Here is a 26,451-nt window from a genome sequence, read left to right on the forward strand (position 1 = left end):
AAATAAATCTTAAAAAAAAAAAAAAAAAAAAAAGGCAAAATAAGCCCTGGCATGCACTGGGCATGGCAGAGACCATGTGCCTTGACCACAGGACACCTAGTGTCTATATCCAAAATGATTTGTCCCAAGCTGAGCACTGTCACAACACTCCCAGTAATGAGGGCGAACTGGCCATCAAACACGCACCCCAACTGTCGGCACCTCAGGCTGCCTGTGACCTCCACCACAGCCCCAGCAGCCCTGCAGCCCCGCAGCCCCTGCCTAGAGCCAGCCACGTGCTGGCCAGCTGATAAAACAAATGCCCAAGCTGGGTGAATAGGTGGGTCAATTCAGAATGTGGAAAGGTGCTGCTGGTCACTGCCAGCCAGCCAGCCTGTCATCAGATCCCAGCACACTGACACATGCATGAAGGGCCAGAGGTGAGGGGACCCATACGCAAGAGGCAAGAGGCAGGCATGCGGCCAGCACAGAGCCCCTCAGAGGGCACCAGTCCTCGAAAAGGCCAAATGACCACTTGGTAGCATGTCTACTCTACCAAGTTCAACTGTGGGAAGACCAGTGACTCACGTTGACAGACATACACACACATATATTGCTTGGAATCTGCCTCTCCTTTCTGCAGGGCTCAGCCGCACCTACAGCCAAAAGCTCATGGCATGACCTGGCTGCCCAGCACCCACACGGCCAGCATCAGACCAGGACACGCCTTACAGAGAAAGGGGCCGGGGGGGGAGGGACCGTCGTGAGCCCCGCTGTGCAGACCACATCCCAGAGTGAGCCTCACACGCGCTCCCTCTCCCTGCACTGCTGCCTCCAAGCCTCCTTCCCACTTGGTCTAACAACCCACCTCCCATCCTTCAGAGGCCAGCCCTTCCAGGTCAGAGCACACGTCACAACACCCTACGATCAACACCCTGCAGTTTCCCATCTGCAACTCCTGCGCTGGCTCTGCTCCAAAGGTGATTCTCAACCCTCGCTGCCGAGGGAACTCCCGTGGGGGTGGGGGCAGGGGTGGGGGATGCTGAGATGCCTGGGAGAGCACGGCAAGGTCCAAGGCACAGGGAAGGGTCACGGGCAGTGCGTGACTGCACAGGACATGGTGGGGAGGCAGGCAGGTGAGGTAGCCCTACTGGCAGAGGCAGAACGGGCTACCGGGCTCTCAAGGAAGACATGGTGCTAAGGGTCCTGAGCTGGGTGGCAGTGGCAAGGGGGGTACCACACCTGCCTTCTCCCCCCAAAACCCCCACACTGTTCCACTATCCCACAGCCAAGCTGCTGGGGTGTCTGCTCATCACTGCTGTTTTCACTAAGTAGGCTGAGCATGTTTCCACAAGTTTATCAGGCACTTGGAGTACGACTCTGCTGAGCTACTAGTCTTTTGCTCATTCTTCTATTCTTTTTTCTTACTGATATGCATGAGCTTTTTACATACTCTGGGTGCCAGGGATATGCTCTGGGTGCCAGGTATAGGTTCTGGGTGCCAGTTATACTGGGTACCAGGTATACACTCTGGATACCAGGGATACACTCTGGGTGCCAGGTATAAGTTCTGGGTGCCAGGGATACGCTCTTGGTGCCAGTTATACTGGGTACCAGGTATACACTCTGGACACCAGATCTATGCTCTGGGTGCTAGGAATATGCTCTGGGTACCAGGTATAAGTTCTGAGTAACAGTTATACTGGGTACCAGGGATATGCTCTGGGTGCCAGTTATACTGGGTACCAGGGGTATGCTCTGGGTGCCAGTTATACTGGGTACCAAGGATATGCCTGGGTACCAGGTATAAGTTCTGAGTACCAGTTATACCGAGTACCAGGGATATGCTCTAGGTACCAGGTACCTATGTAAATTTTGTAAGCATCTTCTCCCCCTTGTGACCAGTTGTTTTTTTTTTTTAACTCTTTATCTTCTTTCAATAAAAGGAAAACCTTAATTTTAATGTGGCTGTATTTCTCATTATTTCCTTTGCCACTTTTTTAGATTCTTTATAAGGACTCACAAAGACATAAAGATACTCTCTCATCCTATCTTCTTAAATCTTTATAGATTCTCAAATGCTGGCAGATTTATTTTACCCATGGTAAGATTATTTCTTTCTCGTGGACAAGAGTGGAGCTTCCCAACTAAGGAGGCTAATCAGAACCATCCAGAAGCTCTTCTCCAAATAAGCTGGGATTCTGATTTTACAGGATAAGCACAGGCCCAAAGCCACACTCCTCTGAAAAGCTCTTGGAGTAACTGCTATGGGCCACAGTGCAAAAGCAGCAGACAGGCAGTGAAGACAGCAACATAGCTCTCCGTATTCCCAGGAGAAAGCACTTCAACACCATGTCATATGGAAAGGCAGAGACCCACGAAGGGGACCTTCTCTATCTGGCATCTCTCGGACAAAACAGCTACCAATTCCCAGAAGGTTTGTCACTCACCATCTTTCGGTTCCTGAACATCCCTGGGCTGAACAAAATCCGGTTTGACGTTCTCAAACCACCAGAAGAGCTCAGCAATAAAAACCATAACGTTCGGCTAAAGGAAAACATACAAAAACAAGGATCCGTAAGTAGCTTATTCACTAATGGTTTTAAAAAATGTGTCTTTAATAATTCACGGCTACCTTCAACACTAAGGGAGCATACAGCATGTCTTCTAAGGTGAGATAGAAGCATTTGTTCAGATACTCATTTGAGAACTCTCTTAGAAGCCGGATGTTGTACAGGCTGTCAGCCATCGACGTTACCTCCTTCAAGCATATATCTGACGGATAAAGAGAAAAGTACGATTTATCACAAAGATGGTCTCCACCCTAAGTGTGCATACGTGTATGTATGTTTAGTTCTGCCCTGAACACATTTTAAATGGAGGGAATGGTAGTATTTAAAAGGGTAGCACTACAGACTTAAAGATCACAGTGAATACAAGTGACACTAAATACAGAAAGGGAACACTCAAGAAAAAGATCTGAGCATCTCCAGGATCTGAATTTAACTGTTAACATCTAAAAAGCCTAAGAGAAACTCTCCATGATCTAAGACTGGGGCTCTGGAATAGACGGCCCCCACCTTGCAGTTTATCAAAGGGCCTTGCTGCACGCTAGTTAATGTTCTACCAAGCTTCTTTCACCAACTGGAAATCCTCTGCCTGAAGTGATCTCCACTGGGGGGGTGAGGGGGGCGGAGCACAGAACAGGAAACACCAGGCTCTCCAAGGAATAATAGCAAATACTACTGATCACAAAAAAAATCAGGAGACAACACCCAGCAGAAGTCTCCCTCCGTTCAAAAGGTTGGGACTGCAGCTCCTGGCATCTGGGGTGGGACAGTCTATCATGTACATGGCTCTGCAGGGGGCCAGACCCTCCAATGAGTAATTCCTGCTTGGGTGTCAAGTACTGGGAGAGTGGGTGCTGGGGGACAGGGCGGAGAACAAACACCAGGACACAGCTCAGGACTAATGCAGAAGGAGCTGCGCTGAGCGCTTATGGTGGTTCTGCCACAAATACACCTAAATAAGAAAACAAGCTCAGAAGTATAACTACTAAAATAATAATTTCAATAATTATTTCTAGAAGCACGACCGTGGTGTGCCACAGTCTCTGATGGACAGGGCCTGACACCACACCCTGCACGGTCAACTCTCCAGAGAAACCTTGAGAAGCTGGGTAACTGAGCATGCTGATACTGCTCAGAAATGCTTCCTTACCTTAAATTCTGCTTATGAAATATTAGGGTCAGATACCCCAGTACCCTCCACACAGATGGAAAAAGTGCCTACCATACCTTATCTGATTCAGATATTTCCTCTCAATAATAAAATACTACCGACTATATTGAAGCCCACCCCTACCCCCCCTCCTGCTGCATGACCCCCTCCCACATGGGTGTCAACGTTGCCACAAATGCTGTGTGTCCATCAACACGACACTGCTGACCTGGCTTTCTTGAGTTTTACATATAGGAGAACACACTCCGCCCATCATTTCATAGCCTGTTTTTCCCCCAAACTCAGTTTTAAGTTTCCAAGACATCTATGTTGACAGGAGCAGATTTCATCGTTCATGTGAATGGCTATACAGCATCCTGCGATTTTCACTATTACGCTGGGAGAACCAAATTTGTGTGCACTCTCAGCACTTGCAACACTCCAAGAAGGGGCTGGCAGGACCAGGACCTTCGCTCTGCACACCTGGCCACCTGCCCACTGCCGCCTGCCAGCACCACCTGGGCAGGTGTGAAATCCTCCCTTCCAAAATGGCACATCGCTGGCCACTAGTATGGGGTCATTCTTGACTTCCTCTTCTACCAGAAGCCTGTTCTTTCTCCCAAGGTTGTCCATCTTCTTCTTAATTTGTACAAATTCTTTACTCATTGTGGTTACCAGAGGATTTATATGATGATCCTTTAACGTATGTCTGTTCCAAATATTTTTTAAGGATATTATTTATTGCTTCATTTTGTTCATACTGTTCCTTTGTCGGCACACTGAACTGTATTATGATTAAATGTAATCTTTTCTATTGCTCGTGCTTTTTTGTAATTTCAATAATCCATCTCAACACCAATGTCCTAAAAATATTTTCCTGTATTATCCTCTCAAAATTCCAAAGTTTTGCTTTTCAGGTGTAGGTCTCTCACCCAAGGCAGGGGCGCCCACCTCAGGTGGACTGAGGCCACACAGCCTCCCCCACGGACGGCCATTCCTCCATGGCACTCTGCGCCTCACCAGCACCAGGCCCCTGGAATGCCACCAGTCTGGCTCCTCCAGGCCATGTGATTCTCCCAGGCCCAAGCCACCCAGTGTGGCCAATGTAAAGTTCAACAAAACTTGGTCTTTACAGGGACAAGTACCCACATTCTTATGCTTCAAAATCAACTTGCCTGAAACTTGCAATAACCCACAACAGAATAATGAACCCATGGATTATAATCCACTGGATACAACAAGAACCTGTGAGGCCTTCCTGATATAAATCAACACACGAGCAGTGGCGGGAAGACTACACCCCCTGCAGCACAGGCTAACAGATACATGTGAGAGGACCACCAGCAGAGCAAAGCCTGATGAGAAACAGGCTTTCAATCTGAGCCCCTTCCCCAAACTACTAATGAAAGCAAAAACTAGTGGTCTTAGACTGGAGAAGCCCGGCAACACCACCTGACCCAAGGGCTCACTGACACTGGGCCCACCCTGGGAAGACACACCCCTTCTGGGGCATTCTTGCTGAGAACGCAGGCCCTGACACTAACCGGGAGGACATAACAGACCCAAACAAGGGACACTCAACAAGCTAAAGAAGCTGCTGTACTCCTGGAAAGGTAAAGACCAAGAAAGACAAGAAAGACTGGCAACCGGCTGCAGATGACAGGGCGCTGCAAAGAGGCTGGACACCTGCTCGGGCAGCGGGTTGGGCTTGAGGCTGCACGGGGAGCAGCGGCGGTGGGGAGAGCACCGGGACGCCTGACAGAATCTGAGGGGACCATGCCTTAGTGCGTCAGCTTTCCCGGTACTGCCTCCAAGTCTTTCTCCAAAGGTTCAGATGAAAACCTAACAGCAAGAACATCTGGTAAAGTACAGCAAGCATTCCTTGCACGTCCTCCTGTAAACGTAAACCTATCCAAACAAAATGTTACAAAACACTAACCGTGCCCCTTTGGCCTCCACTTTTCCACGAGAATTTTTACGGTACTTTGTCCATTTCTGTAAAAATACATTTACTGGACTGGTAACAAACAATCCAAGGAAATCACAATCTGTACACCGATTCTCGGCATCTAAGAATATAGTTTAAATCTTCTTCCAAGGACCATAAACAGACCCTCCTTGTTCAGGACTCAGGGCCGGTGGCTTCCAGAGGCAGGACTGTGAGGGCAGGACCCCGAGGGCAGACTAGGTAGATGGAGCCTGTCTGCAGCAGGCTGTCCGGGCTGAGAACCTGCCAGCTCACATCCCATCTATCACAGGTGGCCAGCGGCTTCTAACAGACCGTTTCCTGCACATTCTGAACTTGTCCACGGTAAGTTCTCCCGCCCTCCTGTCCCCTCACTTTTCCACCTCTTCTCACCTGTTGTCCACTTTGCTTTTGAGATCTACTCTCGGGAAGAGCTCTCCAAAGCTGCCTCCGGCACTTGAACAAACTCTTAAATATCAGTAGCCACATCTTATCTCCAAGAGTCCATGTGTGCCCAGTTATGCTGCACACCTGTATCTGACCCTGTCTTCCCGACAGTCTCTTCCAGCACCCTGTCCCCGGCCACAGGTTCAGGGCCCTCCCTCACCTCCCGTGTTTTCTCCTGCCCTCCTGCACGGCCTCTGCTGACTTGGTCTCGCTTTCAGGCTGGTGCCCTTCTCAAATGTCTGGGGATTGGCAGCCACCCAGAGTCGAGGGTAAGAGGGCCGAAAGTAGGCTTTGTGGTGAGGCGGCAGGCAGGCCCTCTTGGGGGGCCGTCAAAGGGCAGCGGCTGTGAGACTTCTGCACAAGGCTGGTGTCTGCAGAGGCGAATCCTTCCCCGTTGTCTTTTCAGCACTGCATATGCATTTATTCATTCAATGATATAAAAACTGTCAATATGCCATGAATGATATAAAACACATGTTCACTTAAAAAATTGGTAATACAAAGAAATGCTGGTAAAAATCAAATGTCTTCAAGAGCTTTATTTTATCCCACTTGATATGATGAAAGTAAGGAAGATGAGAGGGAAATTACAATTTTTTAAAGTATAAGTGACATACAATATCTTATCGGTTTCAGATCTAGAGCAGTGACTCAACAATCACAGACATAAAACGCTCATGCGGGGAGTATGGTCACCAACTGACATGGCACTAGGCTGTTGCAGCATTACTGACTGCACGCCCTGTGCCCTACTGCTCACCCCGTGACTTACTTTCTAACTGGAGGTTTGCCCTCCTCACCCTTCACCTATGGCGCCCACCCCCCCTCAGCAACCACCACTTTGTTTCTCTGTATTTACCACTATTTCTGTTTTGTTTGGTTTTTCACATTCCCCACACAAGGGAAATTATATTTCTCTGTCTTATTTCACTTAGTTTGATACCCTCTAGGTCCACCCGTGTGGTCATGAATGGCAGGATTTCCTTTTTTTCTATGGCTGCATAACATTCCATGGTGTACAGGTACCGTATCCTCTTTATTCATCAATGAGTCCTTCCCCATTTTGAATGTAAGCCGACTGACACCACGGAGCTAATGAAGACAAGTGGCTTCCCGGGGCAGGCAAATGGAGAGGAGAACCAGCTCCACCTTCCAGTATGAAGAAGTCTACACAAGGCCTTGATTTCAGCATGCCACCTCAGGCCTGCCTGTACGTGAGACATCTGAGCCTAGAGCTGTGTGCTCAGCTACCCCCAGAGCATACACTCGTCTCCCAAGGTCTGTGGGGAGATCACCACTGCCTCATGGAGGCGACAGGACTAGTCCGTCATTGCAAGAACCTCCACCAAGTCACCGCTGTATCCCACGTCCTTCGCACGTCCATTCAGCTGCCTTTCCTGGATGTACAGGAGGGCTGGCCTGCTTCCCTGGCCTGAGCTCCTCTGCTGCTCCGTAATTAGGTGCTCGATGCTCCAGATGTGTCCTGCTTTTCTCCAAGATGGAATCTGCAATTCAGCTCCTTTGTGTCGGGGATTTCTGACCACCGAAGGGGAGAGAAAGCTACTACTCCTCATTCTCCTTCCTTCCACTTTCTCTGGGCTTCTTTCCTAATGCACTAGATCAACCTAGTTCATTCATTTTTGAGATTCCTCATTTTCCAGAATGTGCCCTGAGGCCATGCGTTTGCCTTTCCCGGTGGCCTGCAACTGCACACAAGCTCGGGTGTGTGTTGTTCACTCGTTATGCAACAAGCGTCTACTGAACATGGACCCATCCCAGGCACGAGTGACATGGGTGGGACGTGTCACTGAACAAAACAGATAAACACCCTGCCCTGTGGAGCGCACACAAGAGAACCCCACTATGACTATGGCTTTGGTCCACAAATATTTCAAAGTATCTTCTTTGGTTTTTAAGCATTAAAGATTTGGAGAAAGATTTCTCATTTTACTGCATTGTGGGAAAGGTATCCATTCTCTGCAATCTGTTGAGGTTTCTTTCGGGGGTTTAATCAAGTCCATTTTTTACAGACAGCCCCCACCCCCACCCCCTGGGTTGCTTATTTTAAAAGAGCGTCTGCTGTGGCAGTGTGTGTACTGGACCAATCCTGTTCATCGTGTCTGAATCTTCCATGGTCTTCCTCCACTCATATCCGTGGCTCCATTAGTCAGTGTCTGTAACTGAACTCAGGACTGTGACATTTTTAAAACCTACACTAATGTGCTGTTGTTGGACGCCACATGGCTCAATCAACACCGCCACATCCTCCCAGGCTCCCACCTCCTCCTTCATGAGAACTCTTTTTTATTTTTTTAATTTTTATTTATTTATTATAGTCACAGAGAGAGAGAGAGGCAGAGACATACGCAGAGGGAGAAGTAGGCCCCATGCACCGGGAGCCCGACGTGGGATTCAATCCCGGGTCTCCAGGATCGCACCCTGGGCCAAAGGCAGGCGCCAAACCACCGCGCCACCCAGGGATCCCAGAACTCCCTCTTGCTAGACATTCATGGACAGGTCAGAGGAGCAGGCCAGACACAAGGGAAGCTAGGAGCTGTCTGCGCTGGTGAGCCAGAAGGCAGACCTGAGAAAGACCCAGAACACAGAAGGCGACACAGGGAAGTGCCAGTACACACTGAACCACCCCACTCCCCCATCTCTTAGGGTTCCACCCTTTATGTCCTTCGTCATCTTGAGCATCCTGTGTTCTTGTTCCAACACTCCTTTTCACCCACACCTGGGTGCCAAACCTGCATGTTGTAACTGCTGGTTCTGCACAGGCTGTTTCTCCACATGGCCCTGCTCTCCCATGAGCTCATCTTCAGCAGGGGGTAGTTACTTTCTGTGGGTACGTGGTGGCCCTGGCCCCATAAGCACAATTCCACTCTCCCTCGTGCCCCACCTAAGACTTCCACTAGTGATGGGCTTAGTTCAGGAAGAACCTTCCCGTTGCCACACAGGCAGCATACGTATCAACCCCTTCGTGCCCCTGATGCACGCTGGCAGCTGTTTCCTCAAGAAAGACCTTCACGCCAGGCCTAGGGCCACAGTCCTCAGACAAGCCTCCTGTATCTTTCCATGGCCAGTACGTGGGCCTTTCCTAGTCCCTTTCCTGGTCTGGTCACAATGCTCACAAACACACACGGGCACGGGCCCGAGGCCAGATGAGCATGAGAGGCCTGACAGGGGTCAACTCAGGATTTTCACTCCACGACAGAGACCCTCTCTGGAACTAGAGACTCTCCCTTTCTTTCAAGTTCAACTATCGTTTTAGCTACAAAAACTATATAATCCAGCACTATTGTAGTTGAGGCAGGACCAACTTCTGCTCCATTCCCTGGATATTTCACAGGTAGGGTAGTTGGCTGCACAAGCTCTTGGCCTGTATCTCCCTCCCTCTGAGAGAAAGGATGCTTAGCAAACATAAATCAGAATTCCTGTGCCCAAGGCCCCGGCAGGCATCTGCTGTCATGGGGTTCCCTGCTCTGCCATCAGGCTGTGAGTGCCTAAGAGACGCACTGGCACTGTAATGTCACCAGCCTAACACAGGAGTCGTTCATGATCAGATTCTGCACTTTCCCAACCCCAGACAAGATTCTAACTGGTTTTTGTTCAAGTAGGACGTGGAGCCCAACACAGGGCTTGAGTTCACAACCCTAAGATCAAGACCTCGGCTGAAATGGAGAGTCAGATGCTTTACCACCTAAGCCACCCAGGCACCCTGCTGCTAGAGGTTTTAAACCAATTGTAGCAAGACAGACAAAATTCCAACCCTTCCAAAATGTAAGAAAAGTCACATACTTAACACTTTACCCAAATACTTTCAAAGTCCAATTTCTCCATGAGATAAAAGAATGCAAGTTAAGTATAAGCACATCATCCTCGTACTTTTTTTAATCTGTATGAGAATATCCCAGATGGTATCAAGACTGAGTGTGCTACTCCCCATCTTTTACATGTTTGGACCAGTGTGCGTGTGATGCTCCTGGAGGACCCAGGTCCACTCCAGGGGAAGCTCTGCACTCACCGTCCAACTTCATGTGCTCTGGGCAGTAGTAGTGGACCACAGCCAAGAGAGCAGCCCCGTCGCTGCCGTCCCTCATCAGGTCCTCCAACAATGGGAAGTAGGGTGGCTGCCTTGTGGACAGGTGCTCTCGGCGATAGCGCACCTGCAGTTGATAAAAGGAAAACAGTCTGCACATGATGTGCCTTCACAACGACTGATGTTATTCTGAGAACTCATGTAATGCCTACTGGATGACGGTCAGAACAACGGCAATCACATGGGAAAAGCTCGAGAGTCTGGATGACATCCTTTGCCTTGAACACACATGCCAAGATCCAGGGAACCAAGCACCATGGCTAACCTGGGAGACAGCAACTGACTGCTGATGGCGCCAGGCCATCCGGGGCTAAGGGGCACACAAGAGCAGAGGCAGAATGCACGGCTATGCTACCAAAAGCCGCACACTCTGAACGAATGAGAAACAAGTTAAATGGTGAACAAGCTTAGGCTCAGAAGACCCGCCTTACTACTCCTTTTCTGAGTATTATCAGCATTAACCTCAGCCATCAAGAAAAGTACAAAACATCATTAATATACGGTTTGAGAAATTCTCCAAACCAGGTTAGACAAAATGTCATGTATACATCAACTGGACCCTCTGAGAACTACGGCACAGCATGAGGAGACTGAATGCATGCAAGGTGCTCTGGGAGACAGGGGGCTTTGCAAGGTTTCCATACTTCTGCCTTCGGAGGAGAGGGTGTGCACTGTGTTCTGAGCCACCCCCAGCCTCCCAGCGTGGCCCCCACAACTCAATGTCTGGTTACGTGTGTGCAGACACACAAGCCGCCAAGGAAGGGGAGTCCACGCAGTCACCTGTCCCAAACGTCCTGCTGCGCGCTCGCTCAGGTTCTTCTGCGTTAACATTCACAATACAGCTGCATCTTCTTGAAGGGAAGAAAGTACACAATACCAACAAGAGAAAGAAAACCAGCAGTCCATACTAACGACTGTGGATTTCTGAGACTTAGGCAGAGGGGTTCAACCCAAAGAAAAACCATCTCTCTCGGCAATCGAGAATTTAAAGTTGTCTGAATAAATGTACAGGGGAGAATAATCAATACTAATATTTGGCGTAAGACACACCTAACATATTTTTTCAAAACAGGAATACGGTTTATTTCATGTCTGTGAAGTCTGTGTTGACGGAGACTTTAACTTGTTTCTCAGGGCCCGTAACACAGGCTACAACAGGCAGCCCGCCCGCACTGCCCATAGGGCTGGTCTGGGGCTGCAGCATGCAGGGCACAAGGGCATGCGCCAGGCCAGGCCTCCACAGACACATACACACACGAGACAGCACACATGGTGAGTGACCACAGCATGCAGTAAAGCAAATGGCTTCTCCAGTGAAGATGGATGGCGTGTGTTTAAAATAAGGGAAAACAACTGAACTGCAGGATCCAGAGAGCTTGTGTGATTACTACCTCCAAGCCAGCTCACTGAAACCTCCAGGCCGCAGCCACCAGGGCAATGCGTCTCAGCCTGCCGGCCTGACCACACCCTCCCATGCCCATCCTCACCAGCCCGTCTGCTGGACGCTGTGGGCACAGCCATGGCTACCATCATCCACAAGGGAACCTGCAGGCTCACTGCTCTTGGTCACCTTTTTCAGTTTCTGTAAGATCTTAGCTGAGACCTAGCTTCTCACAGGACAGTTCAATTTCTGACAATATCCTCACTAAATAACGTAACTTAGTATTTACCTCTCTGGCCTTCAGGATTCAGAAGTGAAGAGGTGTGTAAATACTAACAAGGCTGTCCTCTTCCTTGTTACTCAGTATCTCCAAGAGAAGCAAGGTCATCCCCAAAGTTGGCCACAAAGCAGAACAGATCACATGGATCCCGCTGACCAGCTTACAGCCATGGTATTTCCCTTGTGATAAAATTCAAGGGACCACCTGGTCCGAATAGTTAAACTAAAAGAATGGGCAATTAAGGTCTCCATAAAGACCTGTGTTCCAAAACTTCATTCTAAAATGCACCACCTGGAGTGCCAAATAGTTTTCCACAGGAATTGTGTAACAAACAGGCTCTGCTTCTAAAACACACAACAAAGTAGAGCACAGCTAAAACTGTAGATCCAAATCACGACTCTAACTTTCTCTGGGAAAATTCCTATTTAATGTTATGCTGGATTCCAGAAATCCTGTATCCCTGCTGATCCAATTCAGACCCTTGCCTGGCTGCTCTTTTGCCCTCCTCAGGCTGGCGGGCAGGCAGCAGGGTTGCTCCACACACCCCAGCAGACATCTCTGAAGAAGGAGGTCCCTCTCTGCCACACGAGCAGCCTTCCACGAGGCACGCTACCTGCATTCATCAGATGACCCATGTTACACTAAGAGATGTCACGTTAAATACCACCATTAGGGAAGATAAGTAACTTGGAAATTAGAGGATTCCTTCTGGTATCTGCTAGAATAGGGATGGATCCTCTTTTATGTCCATTGCATAAAAAAGTAAGTGTCCATAAGAAGAAACACAAAACTCTATCTGTAAAATTACCTAAGAAATTGGGCAAAACCAGAGTGAGTGTGGTCTACAAAAAGCCTATTGAGCCCAGAATCAGGTTATCACTCATACTGTAGAAAAGCAACAATACCAAAGAGGACATTAAACAAAAGAAACAGGTTCAGGTGTGAGTAGCTGTTTAATGGAAGCAAGTGATTGCAACAGGATGGCTGTCTGGATGCAGCTGGCGCGCACGGAGTTCACTTACGGGCACTAACTTCCAGTACCACTTGGAGGGGGACTGCTCAGGAAGCAGGGGAGGAAGCAGGAGAGAGTGTCACAGCAGGCAGGCCACGGATGGACCGCATCACACACACCATCACACATTCACAAGAGAGCTGGGATGTCCTCTGAGAGGTAAGTCCTGTCCGGGGCCCGTGACCTGAACACCCTCTATCATCACATGATGGAAGTGGAAGGGCACAGGCACCTCCACAACACTAGCCTCTGCAAGAGCAAAGGAAGCCCTGGAAACTCGGCATGGGCCAGGCATCACGAAGGACAGGTGCCAACTGCAACTCAGAGAGGCTCTCAGTGCGTCATCTGTGCCCATCTGAGCAACACAGGGGCTCACAAAAGTGTGGCCCAGGGTGTGGTGCCCCCAGCATCCCCAGAATCCAGGAGCAAGAGGAGGCGGCAAGGGGACGCTGAGACCAGAGATGCAATCAGGCCACATTACATGTTTACGATGGATTCAGTCACACACCTGCTTATTAGCAAAAAAAAATACTATCATAGGGAAAGGATGGGACAGAAATGACCAGAATGTCTAAGGCACCATCTGTGTCATTTCATGAGACACGTAACATTATCTGCCTGAATTCCATGCAGGGTTTTAGAGACACACCACCAGCTACACTGGGCCTCAGAGGCAATATAAGGGATCTTCAAGGGCACCTTTGACAGCAGGCAATCTTCTCAACTGGTGAAATCTAGAAGCTAATTCCCAGGTAACCCTGTCCACTCCCCATTCTTGAGCTTCTAATACCTCCCAACGTCTCCGTCACCCTCCAAAGTTAAATACAAGACCACCCCCTGGCCAGGGAGAAACGAGGAGCACACTGCCATGCCCACCTCCAAGGCACTTGCAGAGCCAGTCTGCCAGGAGACCTCGGAGTCTCACTCCTCTCTGGGGCAGTGCAAATAGAGAATAAGCCAGGAGTCAACACCGACACAATTCTTTCAAACTGGGAGCAATGTTAACTAGAGGCATTCCAGAACAGTTAAATTCACCCTTTACCTTTTGATGAGCTGGACTTTCCAATAACTGCTGTTTTAACTTAACTTCTTTCTCTGTTATCTCTCTCATTTTAAGATTTACCTGAAATAGAAGAAAAAAGCATTAAAAGGGCAATGGCAAAAAACAAAAAATAAAATAAATAAAAGGGCAATGGCTTCCATATCTTCACATCTATTTCTTCACTCTGCCACCCGGAGACCCCCCCACCTCGCTTGTTTGTGTCCCCTTAGACACAGGGATCATTTAAGACAATTATACATATGCAGTAATATATGTATTCCACAGGATCTGGGCTCAATGTGGGGACCAAAGCTGGCCTGCCACTCCAGGAAACATTCCGTGCCTCTACACATCTTGTGACACTTGCCACCTCATGACAGAGCCACATCGCGAAAGCCTGGGACGCACAAATAGTACAAGCTGTCACCATCAGCAAATGCCACTGCTGAGACCATGTGGCTGGGACACCCTGCTGCTGAGCCTCGCAGGTAGCTCACATGTCCCCTACCCATTCACACGTGACACCAAATAAACATTAATAGTAAAATTTAATTGTACACCCCTTAAACAACGAATACAGCTTATTAGAAATTAAAGTATTCTCTCCTGAATGATTAACCCAAAGATAAAATCAAAATTGCAATTATAAAATAATACCATGGAGGGGCACCTGAGTGGCTCAGTCGGTTGAGCTTCCAACTCTCAGTTTTGGCTCAGGTCATGATCTTGGGGTCCGAGATTAAGCCCCAAGTCGGGCTCTTCACTCAGCATGGAATCTGCTTAAGGATTCTCTCTCCTTCTCCCTCTGTCCTTCCCCCACCCTGTCCCCCACGAAAATAAATACATCTTTAAAAAATAAATAAAATCATGGAGAAAAATACTCATCAATGCTTCAAGGGATGTGGTCAAAGCTACAATCAAATGAAAAAACAGAGAACTAATGTTTTATTAAACTAGAATACAGATAGGGCGTCTGGGTGGCTCAGTCAGTTAAGTGTCTGCCTTCAGCTCAGGTCATGATCCCAGGGTTCTGGGATAGAGCATCAGGTTTCTCCCTCTACCCCTCCCCACCACTAGTGTTTTCTTGCTCTCAAATAAATAAATCTTAACACAAATAAACAAGAATACAGATAAATGAACTCAAGCAAATCAATCAAGAAAGTAGAAAATCTGTCTTAAAAAGAAGAAAAATCAATATACATAAATTTTAAAGTAAGTGAATCAAAAGAGATGGACAGATGGATAAATAATAGAGCAAGTATCACAAAATGTAAAATTTAAGTGTAGGTACATGGGTGTTCTCTGTATATTTCTTCACATTTACAATTTTTCATAATAAAAAATACTTTGGAAAATGTGCTTCTGTCATTTGCTAGACAGCTTTCTACTGTGGAAAGGATTTTCCGATTAGACTGATGGTGACGTTAACGAATGTAATTTCTGATACCGTTCACGAGATCTGACAACGTTGAGAAGATCTCTACAGCCCTCCATGCACCATGCTCCAAATGACCGGTGTGTGAGTTCACAAAGTTGTGGTGAGTGGCAGGGCCAGGAAGAACACAGGAACCATAAGTGGACTTTTAATATGACCAGAGACAGAGGCACTCAGGTGGCTCAGTGGTTAAGCATCTGCCTTCGACTCAGAGTGTGATTCCAGGGTCCTGGGATCAAGTCCCACATAGGAAGCCTGCTTCTCCCTCTGCCTAGGTCTCTGCCTCTCCCTGTGTCTCTCATGAAAAAATAAAATCAATTAAAAAAATAAATAAATAATAATAATAATATAACCAGAGACAAAAGTCACTGATCTAGTATCTGGAACAAATAAAGGAATTCTTATAACAATAAATTGACAAAGAATCTGATTTCAAAATGGACAAAGGATATAAAGAGAATTCTCTCCAGAGAAGACCTACAAATGTCCTACACGCACATGGAAATGAGAAGAAGCTCCCATCATTAGGGAGATTCAGACCTAAGCCACGAGACACCACTTCACATCCTCTAGAACGGTGCACATCAAATAATCAGAAACTGAGTGCCAGCAAGGACGTGGGACACTGGAAGCCTCAGACACTGCTGAAGAAATGTAAAATGGTGCACTCCTTCAAGAAGGTAAACACTGAGTTTCCGCCCAGGAATTCCATCCCTAAATACCCAAGAAACTTGGACACACATCCAAACAAAATCTCATACACAAACGACCACAGCAGCACTATCTATGACAGCCAGAAAGTGGACACAACCCCAACGTCCCATCTGCTGATGAGTACACAGAGACAGCATGGCTCATCTGCACAACGGAGGGACCATTCAGTCGTACAAAGGAATGAAGTACCGGTGCATGCTACGACCTGGGTGGCAGGAGAACACATGACACCGAAAGAAGCCAGACACAGAAGGCTGCAGTATATGGTCCTGCTGGTGTGTAATTCCCTCAGCTGGCAACTCCACAGAGACAGGAAGCAGGTCTGTGGTTGTCAGGGGCTGGGGTGGGGACAAGGAGTGAGTGGTGATGGGTAGTTTCCTTCTAGACATGATCAAAACGTTTGAAATTGGTGATGACAGCTGTACAACCTTGTGAATATATTAAAAACTACAAGGGGTGCCTGAGTGGCTCAGTCCATTAAGTGTCTGCCTTCGACTCAGGTCGTGATCCCAGGGTCCTGGGATCGAGCCCCACAATGGGCTCCCAACTCCATGGGGAGCCTGCTTCTTCCTACCTCTGCCTCCTCTCTCTCTCATGAATAAATAAAATCTTAAAAAAAAAATGGAACTGTAGACTTTAAAATAGCATATTTTATAATGTCAATTTTATCTAAAAAATTTTTAAGAATTGGTAATAGTTTCAAATCTCATATTGTGATTAATCTTTGAAAACTACTACTTGGGGGCAACCCCAGGTGGGTCAGCGGTTTAGCGCCGCCTTCAGCCCAAGGCGTGATCCTGGAGACCCAGGATCGAGTCCCACATCGGGCTCCCTCCATGGAGCCTGCTTCTCCCTCTGCCTGTGTCTCTGCCTCTCTCTCTCTGTGTGTCTCTCAGAGACAATAAATAAAATCTTAAATAAAATAAAATCTTTAAATAAATAAATAATAAATTAATAAAATCTTAATAAATAAATAACTAAATAAATAAAATAATAAATAAATAAAATCTTAAAAAAAAAAAAAAGAAAAGAAAAGAAAACTACTACTTGGGCATCCCAGGTGGCTCAGTGGTTTAGCGTCACCTTCAGCCCAGGGCCCGATACTGGAGACCTGGGATCAAGTTCCACGTCGGGCTCTATCCCATGTCAGGGTCCCTGCATGGAGCCTGCTTCTGCCTCTGCCTGTGTCTTTGCGCCTCTCTCTCTCTCTGTCTCTCATGAATAAATAAATAAAATCTTAAAAAAAAGAAAACTACTGCTTTTTGGGTTTCGGTGTACAAACAAAAGAGAAGTGCATATGGACTTGCAGGGAAGACAGTGAAATAGGAGGACCCTAAGCTTCCCTTGTCCCACAGATACACCCAGACATCATCCACATCTGTGCAAATAATCCAGAAGATGGCACAAAGACTGGCAGCCCAGAGTCTGCACAGCTCATCATAAAGAAGAGGCCACATCGAGAGTAGAAGAGAGGATGGCATCCTGCGACACTATCATCTCAAACACATCCATCCGCACTCTCCTCTCTTCAAGCTATGTATCCACACAAAGATGCATCTTCATACACTTCAACAGAAACACACTGTAGCAAATTCCATGCAAAAGCAGATAAGAAAATCCAACTTATTTTCCAGGAGGACAGATACTAAAGAAATGTACAAAACTGTAAAATATTTTTTTCTTCTGGAAATAGTTATTCTTCATAAAAATACATTATTTATAATAATTACTAACATGAAATGAGTTTACTGTTACTATTAAGCAAATTATTAAATTTTTGTTTTTAATGTCTAAATGGTAAAATATTGATTAAATTTTTTTTAATTCTTTAAAATACATTTTTAAGTAATTTTTAAGAGTGTAAAGTGGGGGACACCTGGGTGGCTCAGTGGTTGAGCGTCTGCCTTTGGCTCAGGTCGTGATCCGGGAGTCCTGGGATCGAGTCCCGCATCGGGGTCCCTGCATGGAGTCTGCCTCTCCTTCTGCCTGGGCCTCTGCCTCTCTTTCTGTGTCTCTCATGAATAAAATCTTGACAGAAAGAGTGTAAAGGGGACCTGAGACCAAAAGTTTGAGAGCTCTTTATCTACACAAAGGAATGAGCAATAAAAATGGAAAGTCTGGGGATCCCTGGGTGGCGCAGCGGTTTGGCGCCTGCCTTTGGCCCAGGGCGTGATCCTGGAGACCCGGGATCGAATCCCACATCAGGCTCCCGGTGGAGCCTGCTTCTCCCTCTGCCTATGTCTCTGCCTCTCTCTCTCTCTCTGTGACTATCATAAATAAATAAAAATTAAAAAAAAAAAAATGGAAAGTCTGTGGATAAACAGTCCCTATTTTCAATTATATTAGAAGATATCTGGAGGCCCCTGGGTGGCTCAGTCAATTAAGTGTCCAACTCTTGATTTCAGCTCAGGTTATGATCTCAGGGTAGTGGCAAGGAGTCTGCTTGGGATTCTCTCCCTCTCTCTCTGCCCCTCCCTGCCTTGTTCACACATACTCTCTCCCTCAAATAAAAAAATAAATTAAAAATAATAATAATAATGAAAAAATAGAAGAATCTAACTGTTGAAAGCAAAACTAGTATATGTGAGATAAAAGTAAAGTAAATGACAACAGCATCATGGAGGCCAGGAAGGGAAATGACATCATTTGTGAAATGGTTATCACTGTATCTAAAGTAAACTATAAAGAACTAAAGACACATATTGTAAACTCTTAACCAGCTCCCAAAAACTACTGTATAAAACAGAGTACTAAGAAATACCCAGTCCAGGGCAGCCCAGGTGGCTCAGCAGTTTAGTACCACCTTCAGCCCAGGGCGTGATCCTGGAGGCCCGGGATTGAATTCCTCATCAGGCTCCCTGCAGGGAACCTGCTTTTCCCTCTACTTGTGTCTCTGCCTGTGTGTGTGTGTGTGTGTGTGTGTGTGTCTCATGAAATAAATAAAATCTTAAAAAAAAAAAAAGTCAGAAATAACCAGCCCAAAAGAAGCCATAAAAGAAGAAAGAAAAGGAAAAAAATGAGATAAATAGAAAGCAGATAAGATATCAAACCTGGATTTCTCAATAATCACATTAGATGTAATTGGTCTAAACATTTCAAAAATAAGGCAGACTCTCATTTTATTCTTTTTTAAGATAAAAAAGATTTTATCTTTTTATACATAAAAAGATAAATGTGTGTATGTCTGTAGTAATGTTTCCTGTTTCTGGCTCTGGGTTATTCCTGTTACTTTTTTTCTTTCCTTGGTTTGGTTTAGATTGTCAATCTTCTAAAAACCTGCTTTAGATTTTTACTGATTTCTTTCTTCTATTTTGGGTTTAACTTCTCTTACTTTTAATTAAAAGTAAGGCTCAAGAAAGAGGAACCTGGTAGAACCTACAACTCTTGATCTCAGGATTGTGTGTTCAAGCCCCAAGTTGGGTGGAGAGATTACTGAAAAAAGAAGGAAAAGGAAAAGGAAAAGGAAAGATAGATGAGAGTAAAAAAATAAAACTATGAGGAAGGGAAAGGATACATCACATGGGCACCAGTGTTTAGAAAGCTGGAGTAGCCACACTAGAGGAAACAAGGTGGACCTAGGGACAAGACCATTGCCTGTGAGAGAGATAGACATTTCGTGATGACCAAAGGATTGATCCACCAAGATGATACAGAAAGCCTCCAAGATGCAAACATACCAGCAGACTACAAACACCAACACAGCAGAGTAAAACCAATAACAGACAGTGCAGACCTCAAGTCCTGTCACAGTGGCCATGGGCCAGGGCCATGAACAGCACCCACAGCCAGTTTGTGCCCACACGCAGAGCACCATGTTCAAGAGCCCACGAAACATTCTACAAAACCACACGGTGGGCCATAAAACAAATCTCAATAGATTTGGGACCAAAATCACAGACTATACTATCTGAGCACAACAAATTTGAAAGCAAAGTACTCAAATCTAGAATCACCTTCCCCAGATGGGTGGAAACCAAACCACACTTTTCTCGGTAACCCACAGAGAAAGTGGGACCCTTCAGGTGAAACTGAAAATGGGTGATGAGGACCAACACCACAGCACACGAACAGGGCAGGCACCTGCTCAGAAAGGAGCTACCAGCCTGAAATGAACAAAGGTTTGAAAGAACTCACCTTCTACCTTAAACTAGAAAGGAAAGCAAACTGAATTCAAAATAAATAGAAAAATTAATTTAAAGTAAGAGAAGTTAAACCCAAAATAGAAGAAATCAGTAAAAATCTAAAGCAGGTTTTTAGAAGATTGACAAACCAAACCAAACTAAGGAAAGAAAAAAAGTAACAGAAATTACCCAGAGCCAGAAACAGGAGACATCACTACAGACATACACACATTTAAAGGATAATAATTTAGTTCAACCATTTAAATAAAATTGAGGAATTCCTTGAAAGTCACAAGTTACCAAAACTGGTGCATAGATACAAAACCTAAAATTGGGCAAAACATTTGAACATGCACCTAACCAAAGAATATATAACAAATGTCTTCAGTTGTTAGGGAAATGCAAATGAAAACCACGCAAGATAGCTTTACACATCCACTCCAACAGCTCCCACTGAAAGACGGACTATGCCAAGCACTGCCAATGGTCTGGAGCAAATGGGACTCCCTTAGCAGTAGGAGCTTCAAATGGCATCATCACTTTGCAAAATACTTTGGCAGTTTCTTCTAATGTTCACTATGTCCTTATCGCTGACCTGGCAATTCTACTCCTAAGTATGCTACTCGAAGAATGAAAACACATCTGCCTGTGAGACCTGTACACAAATGTTTCTTGCAGCTTTATTCACAAGAGACAACTGTGGAAACAACCATAGCGTCCACCATCGGGGAACAGGGAAACTGCTCTGTTCATACAATGGAATACTCCAGAGGATGAAAAGAAAACCACTGACAGGTGCAATTTCAGAATTATTGGGGCGCCTGGGTGGCTCAGTGGTTAAGCATCTGCCTTCGGCTCAGGTCGTGATCCAGGGTCCTGGGATCGAGTCCCACATTGGACTCCCCACAGGGAGCCTGCTTCTCCCTCTGCCAGTGTCTCTGCCTCTCTGTGTCTCTCATGAATAAATAAAATCTTAAAATATTTTGGAATCATTTTGTTCCACTTTTCGTTTTCATTTTGTTTCATTTTCACTTCTTTTGTGAAAGAAACCCAGACACAAAATGAGTAACATACACATGATCCATTTCTATCAAAACCTAAAAGAGATAAAACTAATTCCCAGTAAAGAAAGCACATCAGTAGTAACCCAGGCTTAAGGATTAACTGCAAAGGGACACAAAGGAACTTTTTGAGGGTGATGGAAATGTTACCTTGATTGTGAATGTTAAACAGATAGCCACTTGTCAAAACTCAAAGAAATGGGCCTATTTATCGCATGCAAATCATACAGCAGTGAAACTGGGTTTTGTTTGTCAAAGACTAAGGCAACTGGCTGGGCATCAAGAAAAATTTTAAAAGCCACGGCAAGATATGGTCATGGTAAACCTCCAGAACTGTGGGGATAGAGGACAGCTCAGCCACACACACAGAGCAGGGAATCTGGAGAAAAGCACGGTGGGGAATCCCCAATCCTAGGGAAGGCAGAGTGCCTGAGCACCCACGGGGAGAGAAAGAGGCTTGTTCAGAAGCTAGGAAACGCTGGGAAAGCTGCAGCCTCTAAGCATGGTTCCATGTCCAGACGTGCTCCCAGCAGAGGCACAGGCTGAGAAGGAGCCAAGTGCACTGGCCCAGCATGGACACCAAAGGGTCTCCAAATGGTTGTGAGGCAAGTGCCAGAGGACAGGTATGCAAGAGCCTACATAGCCACCACCTAGCCACCCCAGGCGGGGCAGGACAGTCCCTGGAAGTGATGCGAAACAGAAAAAAACTCAGGTTGCCTGACACGCCTGTGACTCTAGGCTGAAGGGGGTGACAGTACCCAGACACAGAGTCAAACATGAAAAGGAAGCAAACCCACAGAAATACCTTCCCAAGTGGAAATAGGCCAGCTCGGCAGTGAGAAAAGCTTCAAGGTGTACTCAAGTGTACTCCCACAGCAGGAACCTTGGGAACACTATCTATAACCACAGCAAAGAAGATTCAAAGATTGATGCTGGAGAGAAAACTCACCATATGTGAAATCTCAAAAGCCCGAACCTTATTAAACACGTAGCAGTTTTCAGTGGCAAGAAAACCCACCTGGCAAAATAAAGGTGGAAAGGCTTTCAGGCCCAGCTCTAAGCTGTCTGGCATCAGAGGACCCACATTACAGAGGCCCAGAGCCACAGTCCATGTAGGAAAGGCTTTGTGGAACTCACATCTCATCATAGGTCAGGGAAACACTCTCAAGTGCACAGAGCATGGGGGCGCATCTAGCCCTGCATCAGAGGAGCCCTACATGCAGCAAGTGCCAGAAACCTTCTGAGTGAGTGCACCCCTTATCTGACACCTGCAAATCCACACTGGAGAGAAACCACGTGAAAGTAGTATGTGTGGGGGGAGCCCTCGGCCAGAGCCCACCACTCAGTCATCATCAGAGAACACACTAGGGAAAATCTATCAATGTAAGAAATTTACATTCATATGGAAATGCTAAGGAAATAGCAAAACATGGAAAACACTGAATAAAAATGTAACTCTTGGGCAAGGACAAAAAATGATCATGAAAAATAATCAAGTATTAACTCCAGGAAAACCAGAGTGTGGCACAAGAAAAGGGTCATGAGCTGTGAAAATGTCATTCTTAGTTGTGGTAATGTCACATCTGAGTACAGATCCAATCATCGCAGGCCATGTGACCACAGCTGGCCCACAAGGACCCAAGGGGAGGGTCACATGTGCTAATAGTAAATCCAGAGGCAATGCCTACCACAGGCGGATACAGCATCAGTAAGAGTGCATTTCTTTAAAATACAGAGATTAATACCAGAAAACACATGTGAGTAGATAAAAGTGATGCTGTTGAACCACGTGAAGATCATGTTCTGTGTATCAGCCAAGTCCACAAGCAAACACAGGCAGCAAGAAGCTGGAAAGTTATATATAAAAATATGGCATATGGAGAACACCCTTAATATACAAGAAACTTGATGAAGCAGAGGAGAAAAGGAATATACCCTGCTTCCAAAGAAATATGGCCAAAGATAACAAACGCAATTTACCAAAAAGAAGGACAAATAGCCAAGCATATACTCTATTTTTTAAACATTGATTTTACCAGTGAATGAAAAAATAAAAGAAAAAGCACTATTTTTCACCTTTAAAAATGGCAAGATTTTTTTTTTTAAGATTTTATTTATTGATTGATGACAGAGAGACAGAGACACAGGCAGAGGGAGAAGCAGGGTCCATGCAGGGTGCCCGACATGGGACTCGATCCCAGGTCTCCAGGATCAGGCCTTGGGCTGAAGGCGGCACTAAACCACTGAGCCACTCGGGCTGCCCCAAAAATGGCAAGGTTTTTTTTTTTTTTTTGTAATATCCAATCTATGGGAAATCATGGAATAAGACACCTCCACGGACTCACAGTATGAAAAAAAACAGTACAATCATTATGGTCAGAAATTTGGCAAAAACCAGTCTAAAGCCTTTAAAATTGACCCTCAGCTACATGGCAATCACTGCCCCAGTCATGCATGGGAGGAATATGCTCATGGCCACCTATGGAGCCAGCACACCCGGGCCTCAGCTACCCTTCCCCATAGCGCCAAAGCCAAGTCTCAACTTACAGCTGGCACCTGGAAACACCTAATTGTGTTATGGGCGGGATACCCTATGGAGGCTGTGTGGAACAGATGCTAGCCACACCTTGTGGCAACCACAGCATGATGTACAGACTCGTCCAATCACTATGTTGTACATCTGACACTAACACAGCACTGTATGTCAATGACAAAACACCAACGACACTTGAACTCTTGACCATAGGAGGTTCATTTTGGGACTTACAGAAATATCGCCCAAGAAGCACCTGGGTGGCTCAGTGGTTAAGCATCTGACTCTTGATTTTGCCTCAGGTCATGATCTCAGGATTGTGAGATCCAGCCTCAAGTCGGATTTCATGCTCAGCACAGAGCCTGCTTAAGAGTCTCTCCCTCTCCCTCTGTCCCTCCCCACCACTCTCCTTCTCTAAAAAAAAAATAAATAAAAATAAGATTCAGTTTTCTATGGACACATGTACCAGTCCTGACATCATTTTTTAACCAAGGTCTTGTGGATGCTTCCCACATGCACAGGATTACACAAAGCCAGAGGACAAGTCAGACTTGTGCCCACCGCCAAGAGGTGACCTTCTGGCCAATGGTCAGCTTCCAAGTCCACACTAGGACCCAGAGGTTCCAGTGAACACTGAATAAGCCCTGTACCTCACTGAGCAGAGATTTAAGGTCGTCTGCCCATTTATTTGATTCCCCATTTATTTGTCTTCCCACATCTGGGTAGAAAACCAAGTGAACAATAGGGCATCTTGGTTAGAAGTCACAACACGGCTTTGACATAAGGCCTCCCTCCTCACAACAATGAAGGAGGCCCTTTTAAGGGGGCCACACACCACGGCCTGGCTTTGTCATGCTCCTTGACCAATTCCACAGTCACCAATTTTTATCCTGCCTCTTATTAAACCCTTACATAATAGAGAATACATGCATAAACTATATAATGAAACCATTTAAAATTTGTGGCATACTCAAACAACTTCACAGGGAAGTTCTATTTCCTCCTCTTCTTCTATTTCCTCTGCTTTATTAGCCAAGGGTCCCTCAGTGCACACCTTTCTGTAAATAAGGATGCTTAACAACCAAAAAGTCTGGGTAAGGTAATGCTACAAATGATCATATGCCACTAAAAATACTCTTTCTATACGTTGTATAAAAGATTACACTGTAAGCTTCTAAACATAAAAGGAGAAAACAGCACTTAGAAAAATACCACTTTTTTTTTTTTTAAGATTTATTTATTCATGGGGGGGGGGGGGGCAGAGACACAGGCAGAGGGAGAAGCAGGCTCCATGCAGGGAACCCAGTGTGGGACTCGATCCTGTGTCTCCCGGATCATACCCTGGGCTGAAGGCGGCACTAAACCGCTAAGCCACTTGGGCTGCCCAGAAAAATACTTTTTTTTTTTTTAAAGTATTTATCTTTTTTTTTAATTTTTATTTATTTATGATAGTCACAGAGAGAGAGAGAGAGAGAGAGAGAGAAGCAGAGACACAGGCAGAGGGAGAAGCAGGCTCCATGCACCGGGAGCCCGACGTGGGATTCGATCCCGGGTCTCCAGGATAGTGCCCTGGGCCAAAGGCAGGCGCCAAACCGCTGCACCACCCAGGGATCCCAAAATACCACTTTTAATCATCGAAATACCTTATAGAATCAAGCACTCCTTGAATGCACATAAGTGCTGAGATAAAAATAAACAGAATGTAATAATTCAAACCATAAACATGCACTACTCATCATACCCCGCTCACACCCTTCCTTTTCACGTTCAGGAGCACACCTGTGTGTTCTGTTTGCACTGTAGTAGACACACTGCTGGACACAGCACATTGATTTATTGCTTCTGTGGCCCCTGCTAGGGCCTGGTTCTCAGCATGACACCCGAGGAGGGTGCTTCCCCTCCTCTGGCGGGGAGAGCACCTGGCCCCCAAGGAGCACCCAGCCCATTCACACTGCTCTAGGAGACAACCCGTGTCCCTTGTTCCATTCTGGCCATGGCTCCCAGCACTCACCTTGTTGACCCAGAACACCATGGCATCCTCGAGGTCGTATGGAAGCTCTTTCGAGGCACTGAATGTTGAGAAGCGCTTGACGCTGGCCACTACCTTCTCGATGCTGATCATCTCCACGGTGTAGGCCATCATGAGGGCATCCACCATCGCCATGTGGGCACTCTGGGAGCAGAGGCAACAGTGAGGGTGGCCCAAACCCACCTCTCCTATGAGGTTCAACACAGAGACCCTGCTCACAAACTCTGACCCAATTCTGTTGTTTCGAGGTCATTATCTGCATGTTACCCATCCCCAGGGTCCAGCCAGCTCAGCACCCTGTAGCGTGGAGGGCTCTGAGCCTTTCTCATCTCCACAGCAACCCAAAGAGCCCCAAGGGTGGCATCTCTACTTATGCCTAAGGGAAAAGGCACAAGGGGAAGAGATGTGCCCGAGGCTGCATGACCACGAACAGGTCCCTGGGTACCAGTCAGGAGCTCTGCATGCTAAAATTACACCACACCTTTGCACCATTTCTTCCCAGAACTCAAAAGAATGCAAAACGCCAATGAACGGCCAAACCCACAACATGGGAGGCACCAAAAATCGCTGACCCAGAGGAGTCTGGAAAAGTCACATCGGCGGTGCAGCTTCCAAAGAAAAAATGGGGA

General features: G+C 46.4%; 1 protein-coding gene across 5 annotated transcripts in view; it reads right to left on the bottom strand.

Annotated features, from left to right (window-relative positions):
* The window catches only part of CAMSAP1 (calmodulin regulated spectrin associated protein 1), a 63,688-nt gene that overhangs the window by 14,563 nt on the left and 22,674 nt on the right, over positions 1-26,451 (bottom strand). For 2 of the 5 annotated variants that reach the window (XM_072778631.1, XM_072778633.1), the window contains 6 exons: positions 25,805-25,966; positions 13,930-14,010; positions 12,898-12,930; positions 10,140-10,281; positions 2,615-2,754; positions 2,430-2,526 (listed from right to left, as the gene is read on the bottom strand). In XM_072778631.1, coding sequence (XP_072634732.1) covers positions 2,430-2,526; positions 2,615-2,754; positions 10,140-10,281; positions 12,898-12,930; positions 13,930-14,010; positions 25,805-25,966 — 655 coding nt within the window. The remainder of the gene's footprint in view (positions 1-2,429; positions 2,527-2,614; positions 2,755-10,139; positions 10,282-12,897; positions 12,931-13,929; positions 14,011-25,804; positions 25,967-26,451) is intronic. The other 3 variants (XM_072778632.1, XM_072778634.1, XM_072778635.1) reach the window with 3 other exon arrangements.

Source organism: Canis lupus, chromosome 16, assembly GCF_048164855.1.
Source record: "Canis lupus baileyi chromosome 16, mCanLup2.hap1, whole genome shotgun sequence".
NCBI lineage: Eukaryota > Metazoa > Chordata > Mammalia > Carnivora > Canidae > Canis > Canis lupus.